This window comes from Dermacentor variabilis, chromosome 7 (assembly GCF_050947875.1).
Source record: "Dermacentor variabilis isolate Ectoservices chromosome 7, ASM5094787v1, whole genome shotgun sequence".
Classification (NCBI taxonomy): domain Eukaryota; kingdom Metazoa; phylum Arthropoda; class Arachnida; order Ixodida; family Ixodidae; genus Dermacentor; species Dermacentor variabilis.
Window position 1 is genome coordinate 19,198,084 of NC_134574.1, and position 17,173 is coordinate 19,215,256.

The following is a 17,173-nucleotide window of genomic DNA, read 5'->3' on the forward strand; positions in this document are numbered from 1 at the left end:
GCTTATTACTTTCTTTCTGATGATGGCGAACTGGCATCAGGTTACAGAGACACATTCTAAAGCTTTTGCTCAAAGCTGTCCACTAAGAATTTTGGAATAGGTTTATCACAAACGAACCACATCAAGATAGAATGTGCGAAAACATACCTTTCTGTATGGTGACCTGGATGTAGGAGATACCCTCAAGTTCTGAAGGCAGCGTCACCTGGAGGGAGCTGCCAGCCCGAGGTTCACTGCTCTTGGACACCTCAAACGTGCCGCTCTGCCAGAAACGAGATCCCGCTGCAATCGTGTCAAGTAGGTATTGAATCATGTGACACTAAAACTGTCTTAGACTCCTTTTTTCCTTCCACATCACCTGAATGTATTCCCACAGAAATCAAAACTATTACTAATCATCGTACTTTCCATGCAATATTAACAAACATTGCGTAAACAGAATTTACTCATGACATTCCTTTTCGTTCACTGCAATATATTAGCTAATATTCTGTAACTAGAAAGCTGGTTATCTGTTACATACTGTTATTTGCTACTTTTGCCATTTATGACCACCTAAAATTGTATAATTGCTGGAAAATTTCTTCTTACTCATTGTATTTAGTCTGTTTACCTTGCTCAACCGACAAGCAACAGCATCTTCTGCACCGTATTTACCCAAATCTAATGTGCACCTTTTTTTTTTATATATAGAATGGGTCGGAAAATTGCCTGCGCATTACAAAGATATGAAACCAAAACCGCATTTGCCACGTCAGCAACAGCCTACTATGAAAGCCATCAGACAAAGCGTTATTGCCATCACAAAATGGCAACAGAGCACATTTTCGTGAAAGTTGCTGTGGGTTCGTTTTGTGCTCAACAATCTAGAACAGTATTTTTGGTCAATAAGTTTAACGAAAATAATGCAATTCTAGGAATAATGAGGGGGAAGTTTGCACCCTTAGGAAAAAGAAAAACATTTTGTATTAAAATTGTAACACGAGCTCGAGACTTTTAAGGGTAGCCATAGTCAAGGGGGCAAGAAAGGAGGGCAAAAAAACTTATTTACGAAGAAAACTCTCTTTATAACAAACAAACAACAAAGAATGAGAGCGACAAACTCAAGAGATAAGATAGAATTCACGGAACTGTCAAAGCTAATCAAAAAGGCAAAAATAATTGAAGTTCGAAACTGTAACGTGAGAAAGACTGAAGAAGCTGTAAAAAAAATAGACGCAGCCTGAAATCAGAGAGAAAGAAACTTTGCATAGGACAAACCAAAATGTATGCACTGAAACATAAGCAGGTTATATCACCAGCAATCTCGAACATATAGTAAAAGCAGTGGAATAGTTCTATACTGATCTTTACAGTAACCAGAGGAGTCAGGATACCTCAATTAGAAACAGTAATGAACAGGATACAGAAATTCCTATAACTAGTAATGAGGTCAGAAGGGCCTTGCAAGACATGAAACGAGGAAACGCGGTAGGAGAAGATGGAATAACAGCCGACTTAATCAAAGATAGAGGAGACATAATGCTTGGAAAACTGGCGGCTCTTTATACGAAGTGTCTATAGACCGCAAGGGTCCCAGAAAACTGGAAGAATGCAAACATTATACTAATCCTCAAAAAGGGAGACGTTAAAGAATTGAAAAATTATAGACCCATTAGCTTACTCCCAGTACTATATAAAATATTTACCAAAATAATCTCCAATACAAAAAGGTCAACACTGGAATTTAGTCAACTAACGGTACAAGCTGGCTTCAGGAAGGGATACTCTAAAATGGACCACATCCATGTCATTAATAAGGTTATCAAGAAATCCACAGAGTAAAATAAGCCTCCCTATATGGCTTTCATAGATTACGAAAAGGCATTTGACTCAGTAGAGACACCAGCTGTCAGAGAGGCATTATGTAATCAAGGAGTACAGAACGCTTACGTAAATGCCTTGGAAGATATCTACAAGGGTTCCACCTTAGCTCTACACAAGAAAAGCAAGAGGATACGTATAAGGAAGGTGGTCAGACAGGGAGACGCAATCTTTCCAATGTTATTCACTGCGTGCTTGGAAGAGGTATTCACGCTATTAAACTGGGAAGGCTTAGGAGTTCCCTTTCATTACCCCTACCTCCTTCCTTTTTTTGCTCTTTCTGAGCTGCGCTACAAGGCTAAAAAAAGTCATGACATACCAACTCACCCAAACTGCCACGCTTTTTACCCTGCACATGGCTCTCTGCGTGGTTGCAGCATCTTACAAGAGATGGCGCGAGTGTTACGCTGCTAACGCCACCTAATGGCGGGGTTACTTGGGCAATAGGCTAGGCAAGTGGCACGGACGTGGTCCATGCTTCTGTGTGACCTATAGGAGCAGGACACCGGCATGGTCGAACACAATCGTTCGAGCGTGCCACAGTTCGCATGACCGTACACGCAAATGACCAGGCGTTGGTGTCCTGCATAGGGCGAACATAAGTCGCTGGCTATCTGGTCACGGTGAGTCTGACTTCCTCGATTTGTTGCACACCCATCGCCATCTTCTATGTGTTGCGAGTTGGCTAGCAAGCATTAGTGCATCAAAGGTGCAATAAATGCCTTTGTGATTGTTAGCACTATTGTGTTGTCGTTCCTTTGTCCCAGGAGCACAGGTCAGATACCCACAACATACAACGAACTACTGATACAACAACCACTTCGTTGTGGAACTCATTATAGTGAATGGGTTTCACTGTAGAAAGCACCATTTCTTTTTTTTTTCTTTTTTTCTTTTCATGTCGAGTTCTGCCTATCTTGCTAGTGAGATCCACCATGTGGAATGAACAAGGTAGTGGCTAACATTAAATTCAACTGAACTTCTCACTGGGCAAGAAGTGAAAATTACTGAATTGTTAAGCAATTTCTTCCATATTTTTATTATTTGAACTCGACCTCGTGTTACATTCAATAAACGGTAGTACAGTCGCCGACTGATTTTCCAGACTCCGAAAATTCGGACATGCTCAATTATTCAGTCTGCTTCGCGGCACCACCATTCTCCCCATAGACCATAATGTATAACAACTGCCGAAAGTTCGGACACCTTGCAACCTCTCGTCTGATTTTTCAGACACTCCTTGAGCCAACTCGTTCGAGAGCACCATGCACCGACTCTGACCGGTGCATGGTTCGGCTTGCCGAACGCAATTTTTGTTTTGAATGGAGGTTCCTTGCAGCCCCACGAAGTGGCGCTACTGCAAATCCTCGCTCATCATCATTGTTTCTGCCTGGTTTGATAGAGTGGTTCTACAGCAGTTCCAGTTTCAGCTTAGTAGGCCATGTCAAGACAATCCAGCAGCTGATTTGTGGTGGTGTTTGCTTTGTGTGCTGTGTCGAGGTTCCGTGGATCCAACGCAGCATACGGAAACATCGCGTCACATGTCTAATGGCGCCGACAGCGCCCACGCAGACTGCGCAGGGGAATGCCGGCAAGCGGGTGCCTGGAAGCCTAGGATTTGTTGCCTTCCGATGTGCTCCCTACTGACGCGGAAAATGTTCTGCTGAGACTGGTGCAGTGGTTGCATTGCGATTCCGGACACCGCCTCATTTGACAGTTTCACAAGTGCTGACACTGCTGTACTGACATGCGTAGAACTCGACGACGGTGAGATCATTCGTCAGGTTTCTGCTGCAGCGCCGGACGATGACTCTCGAGTTGGAAGATGACGTACCATGTGCTATGCTGCCGTCGCATGCGGAGCGTGTACAGGCAGTGACTGTGCTTTCAGCCACCTATAGTGACCGTACGACCCTCTCTAAGATTCAGGCTTAACTGATCGCGTGTAAACGGAACAGCGTGCAACGGCGCATTCATGATTTCTTCAAGCCTACTGCCGAGCCCGAATAAGTGCGTGGAAATAAAGGATTTCATTGTTTTTTTCTTTATCTGCTTTTTCGGACACCTGTTTATTCGGACATTTTCGCAGTCCCCATGAGATCCGAATAAACGGTCAGCGACTGTATATTAAAAAAAATTTTCCGAATCCCACAGTTCTAAGCATTACGTCGACAACCTGCACCTATTTGTCTCAATTCAATGCATTAAGAAGGCCACAGAAATAAAAACTTTATTTTGTTCGAATTGATACCATTTTCGCTGTGCTTGTGACTGGTGTTACGGTTACGGTGCTTCAGTATCCTGCGGCCTTTCACGCTTCGACTCCGTTCATTCGCAGCCTTATGGCGACACAGCACGTTCAGTATGACGCCGGCTATGAGAGAGGAGAAATTTTCATGGCCAAGGAGCTGGGAAACTCCGCTGCGGCTCGGTGGCTCGACTTAAGACGATTCGCGGATGGTGGGACCAGATGGAGGCCTTATTTAATTGCAAGGCCGGGGAAGGGGTTCGATCTGTGGACCTCGTAGGGGCCTGGTATCGCCCCCGAATGAAATTGTTACGCGTTCTTTTAGGAAGTGTTCCCGCGAAACCGCGCGCAGCGGAACGCAGAACAAAAAGAAGCCGCAAGATATTATCTAAAACGAGCTCCATGGCACGAAAGGTGACTTCATTCTCAGGTGAGCAACTTTGGAGATAGTTTCGCTAACCCTCGATGTATAGGATAACAGTGCTCTAGGCACTGTGCAAGGATAGCGGGCTTGGCATAGCATAAGAGACACTTGTTGGGGATGTGTTCAGTCTTGAGTAACATGAAAGTGAAACTACCTCTTAAAGCGGTCGCCCAAGGAAAGCTCTGCCTCCCTCTCAGATGTTCACCGAGTTAAAATAACTCTTTTCCAAATTGCAATTCCTTGAACAAAGGCACCATTTCTTTTTCCGCTCATCTCGCATTACATTCACGGTTTTATTCTTTTTTTATTTCACGTGACTGGAAAGCCGACCCTCACGTTACAATCACGTTACATTTGAGTAAATACTATATGATGAAAATAAAACTAAGAGATTACCTCTGTATAACAAACCCTTGTTAACTCAAACTGAATTCTCAAAATATCAGTTAAGTCTTATTTTTTTTACTATAACAGTGTAAACTCTAAAAATATTTTTCACCCCTCATCTTAAAAAAATTTGTCAGACCACGAACGCAGTAGAACCTTGCAGTACGATCCCCCCATGACGTACGATTTCCTAGCACCAACATTCACCATTGAGAAAATTAAAAACGACCCAATGCAGTGATGCCATTTTTTTTTTTTACCGGTTCGAACGTCCCCAGAAAATACAATTTTTTTGCACCAACATTCACTACATCGCCAAACTGCAACTGTATGATATGTTTTCCGGCTTCTAGATCCCGTGTGAACAAGAAAAGGCATTTGAGGCGATGCAGCTTCCCCACAATATTTGCCCGTCCATCTTGTTTGTTTATTTATTTATTTATTTATTTATTTACTTATCTTAAAATACTGCAGGTCAATGTTTGGCCCAAGTAGAAGTGAAATCATCCATTTTTATACAATAAAGGAATAAAAATTGGGAGAACATTTAAGCTTCCGCCTTTAAGAGTGGAACGCGATAGCATTCAAAGATCCCTGACTGCTTCTGACGCTTCCGGGTAACTGCAGCGTATGTAACCGTAATGTTTACCAGGAAACGCTCGCGGCGAACGCTATGCACAAAGGCAGGCTTCTTGGTCGAAACGTGGCCTCTTGCATGGGCCACGATGCTATGGAGGTGAGCGCCATCTGGAAGTGTTTCAAGGAAGCGGGCGCACCGCTCTGTGGGCTCTCAAGATACTGTATTTACAAGCCGGCGTGTGCAAATGGCAGACGCCGTCTCTGGTCTGCGCATTGTAGAAACGCTAGAAAGAGGGCTTGTTTAAGTTCTCGCGTAACAGAATTATGTCTTCTCGCATATTAACGTTACAATCTGAGAGCTATCATGTCTGTTGGTTGAGTGTAAGTTGTAGTTTACGATTTTTCCATGTATTTTAGCTTGGGAAATTCAATTAGTTCAGTGAATTCCTCGTGTCACATGAACGGCCTGGGTATGTGTGGTTCAAAAACGCCGGACGCCGGTGCCGGATTTTCTGCGACACAGGCTCTTTAAAAGGACCCTGAAACGATTTTGATGATTTTGTGCAAACGTACCAAGTCATTAGAGTAACTACTTCTGATCATTAATTGATGCATCTAAGTGCTCTGGATAAAGCGTGTAATTTGTTATAAAGTTTTAAAAATGCACGTCACTTGTACATTGGGCACCTTTTTTGGCAAGTCAGCTATGCCAGGGGGTTTTCCTGTCCTTTCCCCAGCGTCGTCCAGTCTTCTTCCTGTGCCTAGTACCACTGTGCTGCCAGTCTTGCTGACCACGAGACCAGCTGTCCCTGGTTCTGCCGCCGTGACTGACTCCTACCTTGTCGAGCCATAAACTCGTGCCAGCCTTACCTCCTGCTGACTGGGCCACCGCTCACTGCGGCTGGTACTCCCAACCACACGCTACCCCCTGGCCGAGGGTGGTAACTCGGGCTGCTGCTGACCTGGCTGCTATTCATCCTGGTCTGCCGTTCCTGTCAGCACGCAATCCGGGATGCCCAGTGACTTTCGTAGTGCTGAGCCAAAATAGCAGCCACACCTCGTGCGTTCCTGGCAGCTCCTGTCCGGCGGACCTCAAGCATTGCTGGCAGACCCATAGTGCTGCCCCACCCCGCCCTTCCTGGGCTACGGACCCTTCCTCCTGACAGTGGGCCCTTCCTAGTGTGTGGGACTTCCGTGACCAAGGCTGGCCACTGGCTTTGCATCAAGAGAAGCAACTTCTTCGCCTTTTCGAACTGCTGCAGCAACTTCTCCCTGATGTAGTCCTAATGATGACGACACCCTCTTGGACTTTGGTGGAGTCAGCCTTGCCACTTGTCCTCGGGCAGCCTCCTCTGCAGGCTGGCTGGCCTCAGTCTTCAGGACGGGGAAGGAGTGTGGGGATCCCAGTGCCTTCCCGCGCCTCGTCCCCCAGCTCGCATGTTACATTTAGCTCGATCTCTGGGAACCTGTCGCCATATAATATGGAATATGCTGTGTCAATTTGGTACCCCAATCAGGCCTACGTTATCTCTAAGATCAAATTCTTGCAGAGCCATGACATTTTATTTTTTCAGACTACTCACCCAATACAAGCGTCCCAGAACTAAAAGAGTGCCAAACTGGCAGACCTATCGTATCGTCGTAACCTTACTTGTTTAACACTATTCATAAGCTTTATCACCATCCATCCCTTCACAATGACTTCTTTCAGTCGCCCCATGCAATCTTTCAATGACGTTATCATTTTTTAAAAGTTAAACACATAAAGTGCCATTCATCCTCTCATGCCAACTCATTATTTCCTCGCACAATCATTCAGAAGAACAATTTGCCATCACACATCTCCACAGAAACTGACACAAAAAAATTCCAAGATTTACTTCGCTATGATGGAAATGTTAATATTTTGTTCATTTTTCTTTTGTTCACCCTTTCCTTTCGTATTACGCTTTATATTTTCATTGCTGTTTTTTATTATTGCTGTATGTATTGTCGTAGCTCTTTCTAATATTGCGAGACAGCTTTTAAACCTCAACGATTTATTCAGCCAGTCGCGTGCTGAAGACGACACTGGCCATGATGATGAATATATACAGATGAAGAAGATGAAGGAGTAATATAACGCTCACACAATTTCCTCCGCCCGTGGAAGCTGCCAACCTGGCCGCTGGTTATGGTGGCAAACACCGTATGGAAGGCTTTAAACGCGGAACGTGCACAATCTCTGTGGCATGGCACTGGCCGTCCAAAGGCGGAACAAATGGAGTGACACGATAGTTAACTGGCGAAGTCTGTTCCCGAACAATGTAGGGCCCGATAAAACAGGACTGAAATTTATCGCATTAGCCAGGAGCACGAAATGGGGTCTGCAGCAACACTTCATCTCCAGGGTGGAAAGAAACGACACGGTGGGATGCATCATAGCGTGTTTTGCAGTCTTGTTGACTGGCGTCGGTGTTGAAGCAGGCACGTTGGCGACACTGGGGCAATGCGTGAAACGAACTGCTCGCACATTGATGTGGACGAGGGCACGGGGACACCGAAGAAAGAAACGTCGAGGACAGTGATCGGTCGAGAACCGTACACAAGGAAAAAGGGCGAGTACCCCATAGTGCGTTGGACGGCAGTGTTGTATGCGAAAGTGACAAATGGTAGAATGACATCCCAATTGGTGTGGTCAGGGTTGATGTACATAGATATCATGTCAGACAGCGTGTGATGAAAGCGCTCTGTGAGACCATTAGTTTGAGGGTGGTAGCTGGAGGTCGTTTTATGGACGATATTGGACGCATAGAGAACATTGTCAAGAAGTTTAGACAGAAAGGTACTGCCGCGGTCACTCAAAAGGACACGCGGAGCTCCGTGCCACAAAAAGATGGGTTGCAAGAAAAAGGCTGCAACCTCCGCTGTGGATCCCGAAGATAGTGCAGCTGTTTCAGCATACCATGTAAAGTGGTCTACAGCTGTGACGATAAATCGTTTACTGCCAGTGGATAAGGGTAGAGGTCCATAGAGGTCCATAGAGGTCGGGGGACAAAGACGAAGTGATTCTCGTAGAGACCACTATTCCTTTGCACTGCAGTATTTTTGGCTTTTTCCTGTGTTTTACTGGGAGACGCCGCTCCCATTGCCACGGCAATGGAAGTGGAGTCGGCATAATGACGACGCGACGTGGCTGCTTCGGCAGGTAGCGGCCCGAGGAAGAGAAATTGCCCACCGAATCAAGCTGACAGCGAGGACACTGTGTTGTACTCCTGCTCAAGCGATGACGCCTCAGATGACGAAGGCTTCGAAAGAGTGGTACACCGTAAGGCCAAGAGAAGAAACATCAGCGGACGGTCTTCGTCAAGTAAGTCTACCGTCGTTCCACACTGAAGGCCATTGGCGCACACAATTCTTTTTGTGCCGGACACACCTGCCGAAAACCTCAACCGCCTTTCGACAAGCGATTTCCGTTTCTCTGGAGGCTCTTGTCCCAGGAGAAATTGAAGATATCAGAATTAATACTCAAAAGAAAGTCCTGGCTACTGACGTCCACAACCGAAGCACAATCAATGCTTTGATGGCAGTAAAGCTCCTGGGCAACATCAATGTCCACTACCTCATTCCGCAGGACAACGAAACCACGGTTGGTGTTGTTTATGACATTGACAAATCCATTAACGACAGCGACCTGCCAATTTTAATCAAACCTTGGACAGATGGTGTTGCCTTACTACAAGCTCGGCGCCTTGGCAAGTCGACCTGTGTAAGGCTCGTGTTTAAAGGTGACTGCCTACCATCACATGTAAAGGTCGGCCACTTTCGGCATGTGGTACAACCTTTCATACCCAAACCACTTCAGTGCAGAAGGTGTCGAAAAATTGGACATGTGAGTGCTGTCTGCCGCAATACAATGATATGCCCATGATGTTCCGAACAACACGACACTGACACTTGCCGAGCAACAGAGCTCAAGTGCCCAAATTGTCAAGGATCGCACACTGCATCCTCAAAAGACTGTCCACGCCTAAAGAAAGAGCAGAAAATCTTGAGAAAAATGGCCAGAGAAAGGTTGTCACACAAAGATGCTTCTGAAGCGATAAGGCGACATCGCTTCCGGAAACAAAAGTCTATGAAATCCTCTTCCGGTTCAAGGGAAATGTCTCGTCCGGCAACGCCGCCTCCTGTTCCATCTGTCTCCAGTAAGAGCACGAATGACAACGAAAGAAGTGGCCATGCTTCATCAAGTGAGGCGTGGCCGGCACTGCCGAGGACATGCCACACGCCAGAGCCACAGCAAATGACTCACCACCTAAAGTGAAATGTCATTACAGTTGACCAAATGCAAGACAAGGACTCGCAAGTGATTGCCATGCTCATATTGCTCACGAATGTCATGCGTCTACTACTGACAAACATGGACACTCCGGCTGCTCGTAGCGCACTGCAAGTATTGGACGCGCTGACTCCAGCACTTGAAAGCATCGCATATCACCATGGCCCACCCCTCGCTGCCCTTTCACGAGGAAGTCAAGAAAGCATCTTTACTGCAGTGGAATGCCCGTGGTCTCAAATCGAGAATTTCAGATTTTAGACATTTTGTCTTCGAAAACCGTTTTCCTATCCTCGTAATTTATGAATCGAACTGGTGCAGAATGTTATACGCATTTGTGGCTATGAGGCATTCATGTCCTCTACCTGTGGTGATGTGAGCAAGGTAATTGTATATATTAGATGTGATCTGACTTACGTGTTGCACCTAGTCCCGCCTCACGATGACAACCAGTACGTTTGTTTAATCGTGAAAACGAATAAGCTTACGTTCACACTCGTCGCTGTGTACATTGCTCCTTCAAGTGGCTTAGACTCTAAACGACTGCACGACGTGCTACCAGCGACACCCGGCCCTACGATTCTCACAGGAAATTTTAATGCTCACCATCGACTTTGGGGGAGCTTGAAGATGCACTCCAGGGAAAGGCAACTAACATCCTTTGCCACACAGCACGACCTTTACTGCCTCAACGATGGTAGTCTGACATATTTACACGGGCGGCCTACGTACAGCAGCTGCCTAGGCTTGACCCTGGTTTCTCGGCATCTTGAAAGAAACGTGCAATCGTTTACAGACATCGAATCACATGGAAGTGACCATACTCCGACATACCTGAAGATCAAGGGACTATCGAAATGCTCCTCCATGACCCTCCGGCGAATTGACTGGTCGGCGTTTCGGTCGCACATGGAGGGAGCATGTCAGCAAGGGGACCATTCAAGTCTGAAACACGAAATTCAAAAAGCCATGCAAGAGGCTACGCGTAGTTTCCAGCCTTTCCCGAAATATGAATAATTTGAAGCAGAACTGCAGCAACTACAAGGAATTCGCCGGCGGGCTGAAAGAAGATACAGGAGAACTAAATCCATCCATGATCTCAGAGAGGCAAGGCGGATGCAAAAGAAGATTCAACGTCGCATCGATGCACTACAATCTCAAAGATGGAAACGTTTCTGTGAGTCGTTGGATTCACGTCAGCGATTATCTCAGATATGGAGAACCGTGCGTGGGCTTCGCGTATCACCACAACAGCGTGTTCCTTTCAAATCCCTCGCTTTGCACCAAGGTCGCAGCGAAATTGACATTGCTGAAGAATTTTGCTCAACTTTCCAGCTTGCAGTTCCAGTGCGCAATTGCACCATGTGCCACTCCTGTGCCAAGGGATTCCTGCATGGATGTAATTTTTTCGCTGGAGGAGCTTGAAGCGGCACTGGTGACTTGCAGGCGCTCTTCGTCACCTGGCCCGGACGGGGTTACCTATGCGGCGCTCGCCAATCTTGGGCAGAAAGCACGACTCATGCTACTAAACGATTACAACGAGTCTTGGCGCAACGGTCTGGTTCCACGTGAATGGAAATGCAGCCGCTTAGTTCCACTTCTCAAACCTGGTAAATCACCGTTAAACTTGTCATCGTACCACCCCATCGCTCTGGCCAGCTGCATAGGGAAAATAATGGAAAGAATGATTTTGACATGCTTGGAATGGTACCTGGAAAATTACGTGTACCCAGATGCTATGTCTGGCTTCTGGCATGGGCGCTCATCCATAGATAATGTCATCGATTTGGTTACGTTTGTTCAGCATCAGAAATGTTGGAAATGACTCACTGCTGCATTATTCCTAGACATAAAAGGCGCCTATGATAATATAGCACATTATGCCATTATAGATGCTCTGATTGAAGCTGGAATCGGTGGCCGCACTTTTCAGTGGCTGTGCAGTTATTTGACCGATAGGCATTTCTTCGTGATGACCGAGGATGGTGCCACGACTCAACACCAAACGTGCCGTGGAGTACCGCAAGGGGGAGTGTTGGATCCCGATGCTATTCAACCTAGTGCTCGTTGGCCTAGTGCGATGCGTGCCCAATACAGTTCAGGTATCAATATATGCCGACGATATCTGCATTTGGGCGTCTGCTGTAACACGACTGCAGGTATGAGCATGGCTACAAAAGGCAGCTACGCTAACATCACTGTACTTGCGAAAACAGAACTTAGAGCTGTCTTCTGAGAAATGCTGCCTTGTTACATTCACTTGGAAGGAAATGAAGTGTTACACTGTAAAAGTCAATGGGCAAGCAGCAGCAAATGCATAGAAACACCGCTTTTTAGGGGTAATTTTTGACCGCGACCTATCATGGAGCCCGCATGTCTCATACCTGAAGAAGAGATTACTGACAATAATACATCTCCTCAAATTTCTCGGCGGAAAGTCATGGGGCACTTCTGTGCGGTCAATGCTGTAGCTTTATAACGCCTTGTTCCTCGGTTTCGCAAGATACAGCCTCCCTGTGCGCTTGGGAACACCTGCAAAACAAACCTGCGTGTACTCCAGGGACTACAAGCTCAAGCCCTAAGGACGTGCCCCGGTCTTCCGAGGTGTGCGTCTACAGCGGTAACGATTGTCATAGCTCGAGATCATCCAATATCAACGTAGTTGGCAACCAACGCTCTCAGGGCGCATATTCGGCACGTTGCCCGATTACCTTCTCACCATCTTGCCACTCTACCTGCAGAAAGGCCACACACAACTTTCAGTCGTATAATTGATGCCAATCGTACCTCATTGCCATCGAACTACATGCCTGGTGCAAGACCACCCTCACCTTTATGGTGCCTGCACAGACCTGACATGCGCCTCACCCTCCCAGGAATCAATCATGAAGAAAGCCAACATGCCGCCGTTTGCCCTTAAGCAGGTGACAGAACTTTTACATGAGGTGCACAGTGGCCGCGTACACGTTTACATTGATGGTTCAGTCGCAGCTGCCGCGACCAAGAAGATCCATCAAAATACAGCTAAAGACGTCACGTGTATCATCAACGACAGCTGCTGAACTGGTAGCCCTGCGTGCGGTTCTTCATTTCATTAAGGAGGAACCATCCCACGCATGGTCAGTCTTCTGTGATTCCAAGGCAGCCCTACAGAGTGTACTCTCAGCACTGCGCCATGGATCACATGAGCAGTTCGTCGCAGAGATCAGAGAAGTCCACCATCGACAAGTTGACGAAGGACACAATATAATATATCAGTGGTTGCCTAGTGACTGTGGCATACATGGCAATGATCGAGCAGACGCAGCTGCCCGATCTGCCCATGACGGTGTCAACTGCGTTGCCATTCTTCTTTCGAGAGCCAACGCAGCGAAAAAACTTTCCGAACTTGCGCGTGACCTGACATTAGCCCAATGGAATTCATCCGATTTCACAAGTGCACGCCTCCATACCCTGGACCCTAATTTACAGCTCCATATTCCGCCCGAGCTTCCACGACGTGACTGCACCCTTCTTGTCCATCTATGGCTTGAAGTAGCATGTTCAAATGCCTACTCTTTCCTTATCGGGATGGCCAACAGCCCACTGTGTGACTTCTGCGGGTTCAACGAAACGATCAAGCATCTTCTTTGTCAGTGCTCTCGTTTTAACCCACAAAGAGCAGTCCTCTCAGCCACCTTAGACAAACTGGACAAGCGCCGAATGACAGAAAACAAGATCCTTGGAACCTGGCTCACGCGAACATCAGCGCAATCCGCTATGAAGGCGCTGCTGCGATACTTGAAAGACACGGGACTTTGACAAATTGTGACTGTACATTGTGTGACGTAGGACTGTACGGTAACACTGCGTAAGACTAGGAACGCCTTTGCGGCTGCGTGACAGTGCCCACAGAAATAGTTCATGTGTACGTGCATGTGTGTGTTTAGGTTTTTTTTTCCTTTTTTCATCCTTCTTTCTTTCTCACCTATTGCATCCCCTTGCCCCTCCCCCAGTAGAGGGTAGCCAACCGGAGATAATCTCTGGTTAACCTCCCTGTCTTTCCTTTGCCTTTCTCTCTCTATCTCTCTCCATAGAGCTCGATACCAACGACTGCGAAAGGAGCTTCAGGACACTGGACAGGTTGGAGCAGTCCAGCCGGATATGAGGTCAGTCATTTGCAGTGTTGGCAGAGCAAACAGGAAGTCACGTATTTAGTACGCTGGTTTCAAGTCCGGGCCAAGAGAAGCGGCTGCGTATTCGCTCATAGGTTTTATGGAAACCATAGTGACCGGCAGTGGGACTGTCGTGAAAGGTGTTCAGTTTTTGGTCCCGAAGTGATCGGGAAACGACAGGAACCCAACGGTGTCCTTCAGGATGAAACAGGTACCGGTATAACATCAAATTTTCAATCGTGCTGCCGATGGGAGCCAAGCGTAGGTCTGCGAGATGATCCACAACTACACTCCATGACAGAGTGACAGTAGGATTCATGACGTTGGCAAGATGCAAACGTATGAGAATGGCTGGATGGGTGCCGGTCGAGAGTTGAGCGAAGGGAATGCAGAAAATGCATCTTGCAGTTTGCTCACGGAAGATGGTAAGCAAGCAGTGTTTGAAGACGGTGGTAAGGGACAACGAGCGAGAGCATCGGCATCATGGTGTTTCTTTCCAGACTTGTAGGTAACCTCGAAGTCATATTCTTGTGAACGAAGTATCCAATGGCAGAAACGTCCTGTTAAATTCTTTAGCATTGCCAACCAGCACCAGGCGTGGTGATCAGTAACGACCGTAAAGTGGCGGCCGTGCAGGTAAGGCCGAAATTTTTGGACGGACCAAACAACGGCGAGGAACTCTTGCTCAGTAACCGTATAATTTTTCTCTGCAGCTGTTAGCGGGCAACTTACGTATGCAACGACATGTTCTTCAGAATTTCGCTGACGTTGCAGAAGAACATCGCCGATACCGTGGCCACTGGCGTCAGTATGTAGAAGAGTGGGTGCAATGTCAAAATGACGAAGCACAGGTTCGGACGTGAGGGCACACTTGAGGGCGTCAAAAGCAGTTTGGCATTCGTCCGACCATACGTAGAGAGCTCAAGAAGGAAGGAGTTGATGGAGCAGAGCCGCAATGGTGGCAAAGTTACGTATGAAGCGCCGGAAATATGAGGCTAGGCCAAGGAAGCTATGCAAGTCGTTGGCGCATTGAGGCCTGGGGAAGAAAAGCGATAATCTTGTCGGGGTCCGGTCGAAGGCCCTCCTTGCTGAAAAGGTGTCCGAGCACTTTAATAGTTTTGCTGGCGAAGTGGCACTTCTTTATATTCGGCTGAAGGCCAGCAGCTGAGAGGCATGTCAGGACTTCGTCGAGGCGCTGCAAGTGCTGATGGAAGGTCGACAAAAATATGATGATGTCGTCAAGGTAGCATAAGCAAGTCTTCCACTATAGGCCCCGTAATATGGTGTCAATCATCCGCTCAAATGTGGTGGGAGCATTACACAGGCCAAAAGTCATTACGTTAAGTTCATAAAGTCCATCAGGTGTGGCAAAGGTAGTCTTTTCCTTGTCTGCTTCGTGCATGGGGATCTGCCAGTATCCGGAGCATACCGTATTTACATGATTGTAAGTCGACCCCCCCCCCCCCATATCGCGTGACAGGAAAAAAAAAGGAGTATACCCGAGGGCGCATTCGATAACGAAAATTTATTAGTAGCTGACATGGTCACCGGACTGCTAGTCTTCATTAGTGCTGCCATCATCATCGCTGCTACGGTCCCACAGCATGTCGTCATCCAGTGAAATTCCATATTTGGCAAACGACCGCACCATAACATCTTCTGGAACAACAGTCCATGCCGAATGCACCCAACCACACACAGCCGTCAGGGAGGCTCTTTGACAGGTCCAGTTGATGTAATTTCGCGGTCTTCTGCCGCCAGCCACTCTTTGTACTCACGGCAGAGTAGGTCCTTAAAAGGCGAAGGTCCGGACTTGTTTCATGACCATGTCGCACTTCACTGGCAGGGACCGATCACTCATTTCAGCGACGTACGCCGCAAGCTTAGCCTACAGCTCCAGAAAGCGTTGACTTCGGCACGTAGGAAATTTTTCACTTGCTGTCACAGGTGAAAATTTCGCTTCGCTGCAGTCGCCACACTCGCACCACCCATTCAGAAACCTTGAACTTGCGGTCCGCTGCACAGCGATTTGCTTCTTCGGCGTAAAGGATGACAGCCCTCTTGAATGCTGCTGTGAACGAGTGCCAAATGATTAGTGGGCCTGGAGCACTCACGACGACTGAGGAAGCATAGAAGTAGCACGTAGCTGGCAGTCAAGTGGAATGCGTCAAACCAATGCCTTTCGTCAAACTATACAGAAAGCTAAGTGCAACAGGGAAAGAGAAACCCGCGATACTCCCCGCCAGCGCCGCCGTTTAGAGGGTGACGCCACAAACGGGAACCGCGGTGCTTCCATCAACCATCAACACCCCCCCCCCCCCCCATAAGTGTTGCGTGCACTCGTGCACACGAGACGTTCATTTGAGGAATCACCAGTCGTTTGTGCACAGGCGCGAGTAAGAGCGGGTGCAAGAGAGAAAAACTGGGGGCTTTTGCTCCTTGAATATATGACTGTCTAGGTACTACGGAGGAGGTTTTTTAGCGTGCGTTGCAGTTCATAACGTGCGTTGCAGTTCATAACGCGCGTTGCAGTTCATAACGCGCGTTGCAGTTCATAACGCGCGTTGCAGTTCATAACGCGCGTTGCAGTTCATAACGCGCGTTGCAGTTTAGCGCGCGTTGCAGTTCATTTGTCCCTAGGTGTGCCGGCATTGGGGAGTGGGGTCGAGTTTGTATGCGCTCGTACGCTGGCTGCCGGCGCGGTAAAGTAGGTGAAGCAGTCGGATCGCAGCTTTCCTGCGCATTACAAAGATGTAAATAACATCACAGATGGTTTTGTGGGAGCAGTAGCGACAGTAGTAGAGCCCGGGCCGCATATATTGAAAATCTAGAAGCCAGAGCGCCTTAGCAACCGCGGTTGAAAGCAAGTGGCTGAAAGGCCGCCAGTGACGATGACAGACCCCGCACGAGCAGCGCAGGCGCGAGAAAGTCTGTCCGACATACCTTCAGAGGAAAAGTTCCGACTGGTGTTGCAGAAGTCGCGGTGCGCGGTAGTGCTGGACTTAGAGTCACAAGTTGGCGGCTAGACCTAATTATATTTATTCAATCGTGTTTTTTTGTTTACTAATTGTAACAACATGTCATTATTTCACATTATTGGCAGCGCCTCCAGGACACCAAAGTGGCAATGGGGACACCAAAGCTAGAACCCGGACTGGTCCGTGGGTTGAGGCTCGCCGAGGCCTGCGCGTGCCAGGGATGCA

At 47.5% G+C, this 17,173-nt stretch overlaps 1 protein-coding gene across 2 annotated transcripts in view; it reads right to left on the reverse strand.

Annotated features, from left to right (window-relative positions):
• Nucleotides 1-17,173, reverse strand: part of MED17 (mediator complex subunit 17) — a 305,063-nt gene that overhangs the window by 203,966 nt on the left and 83,924 nt on the right. For both annotated transcript variants that reach the window (XM_075698299.1, XM_075698300.1), the window contains exon 8: nt 148-282. In XM_075698299.1, the coding sequence (XP_075554414.1) occupies nt 148-282 (135 nt within the window). The remainder of the gene's footprint in view (nt 1-147; nt 283-17,173) is intronic.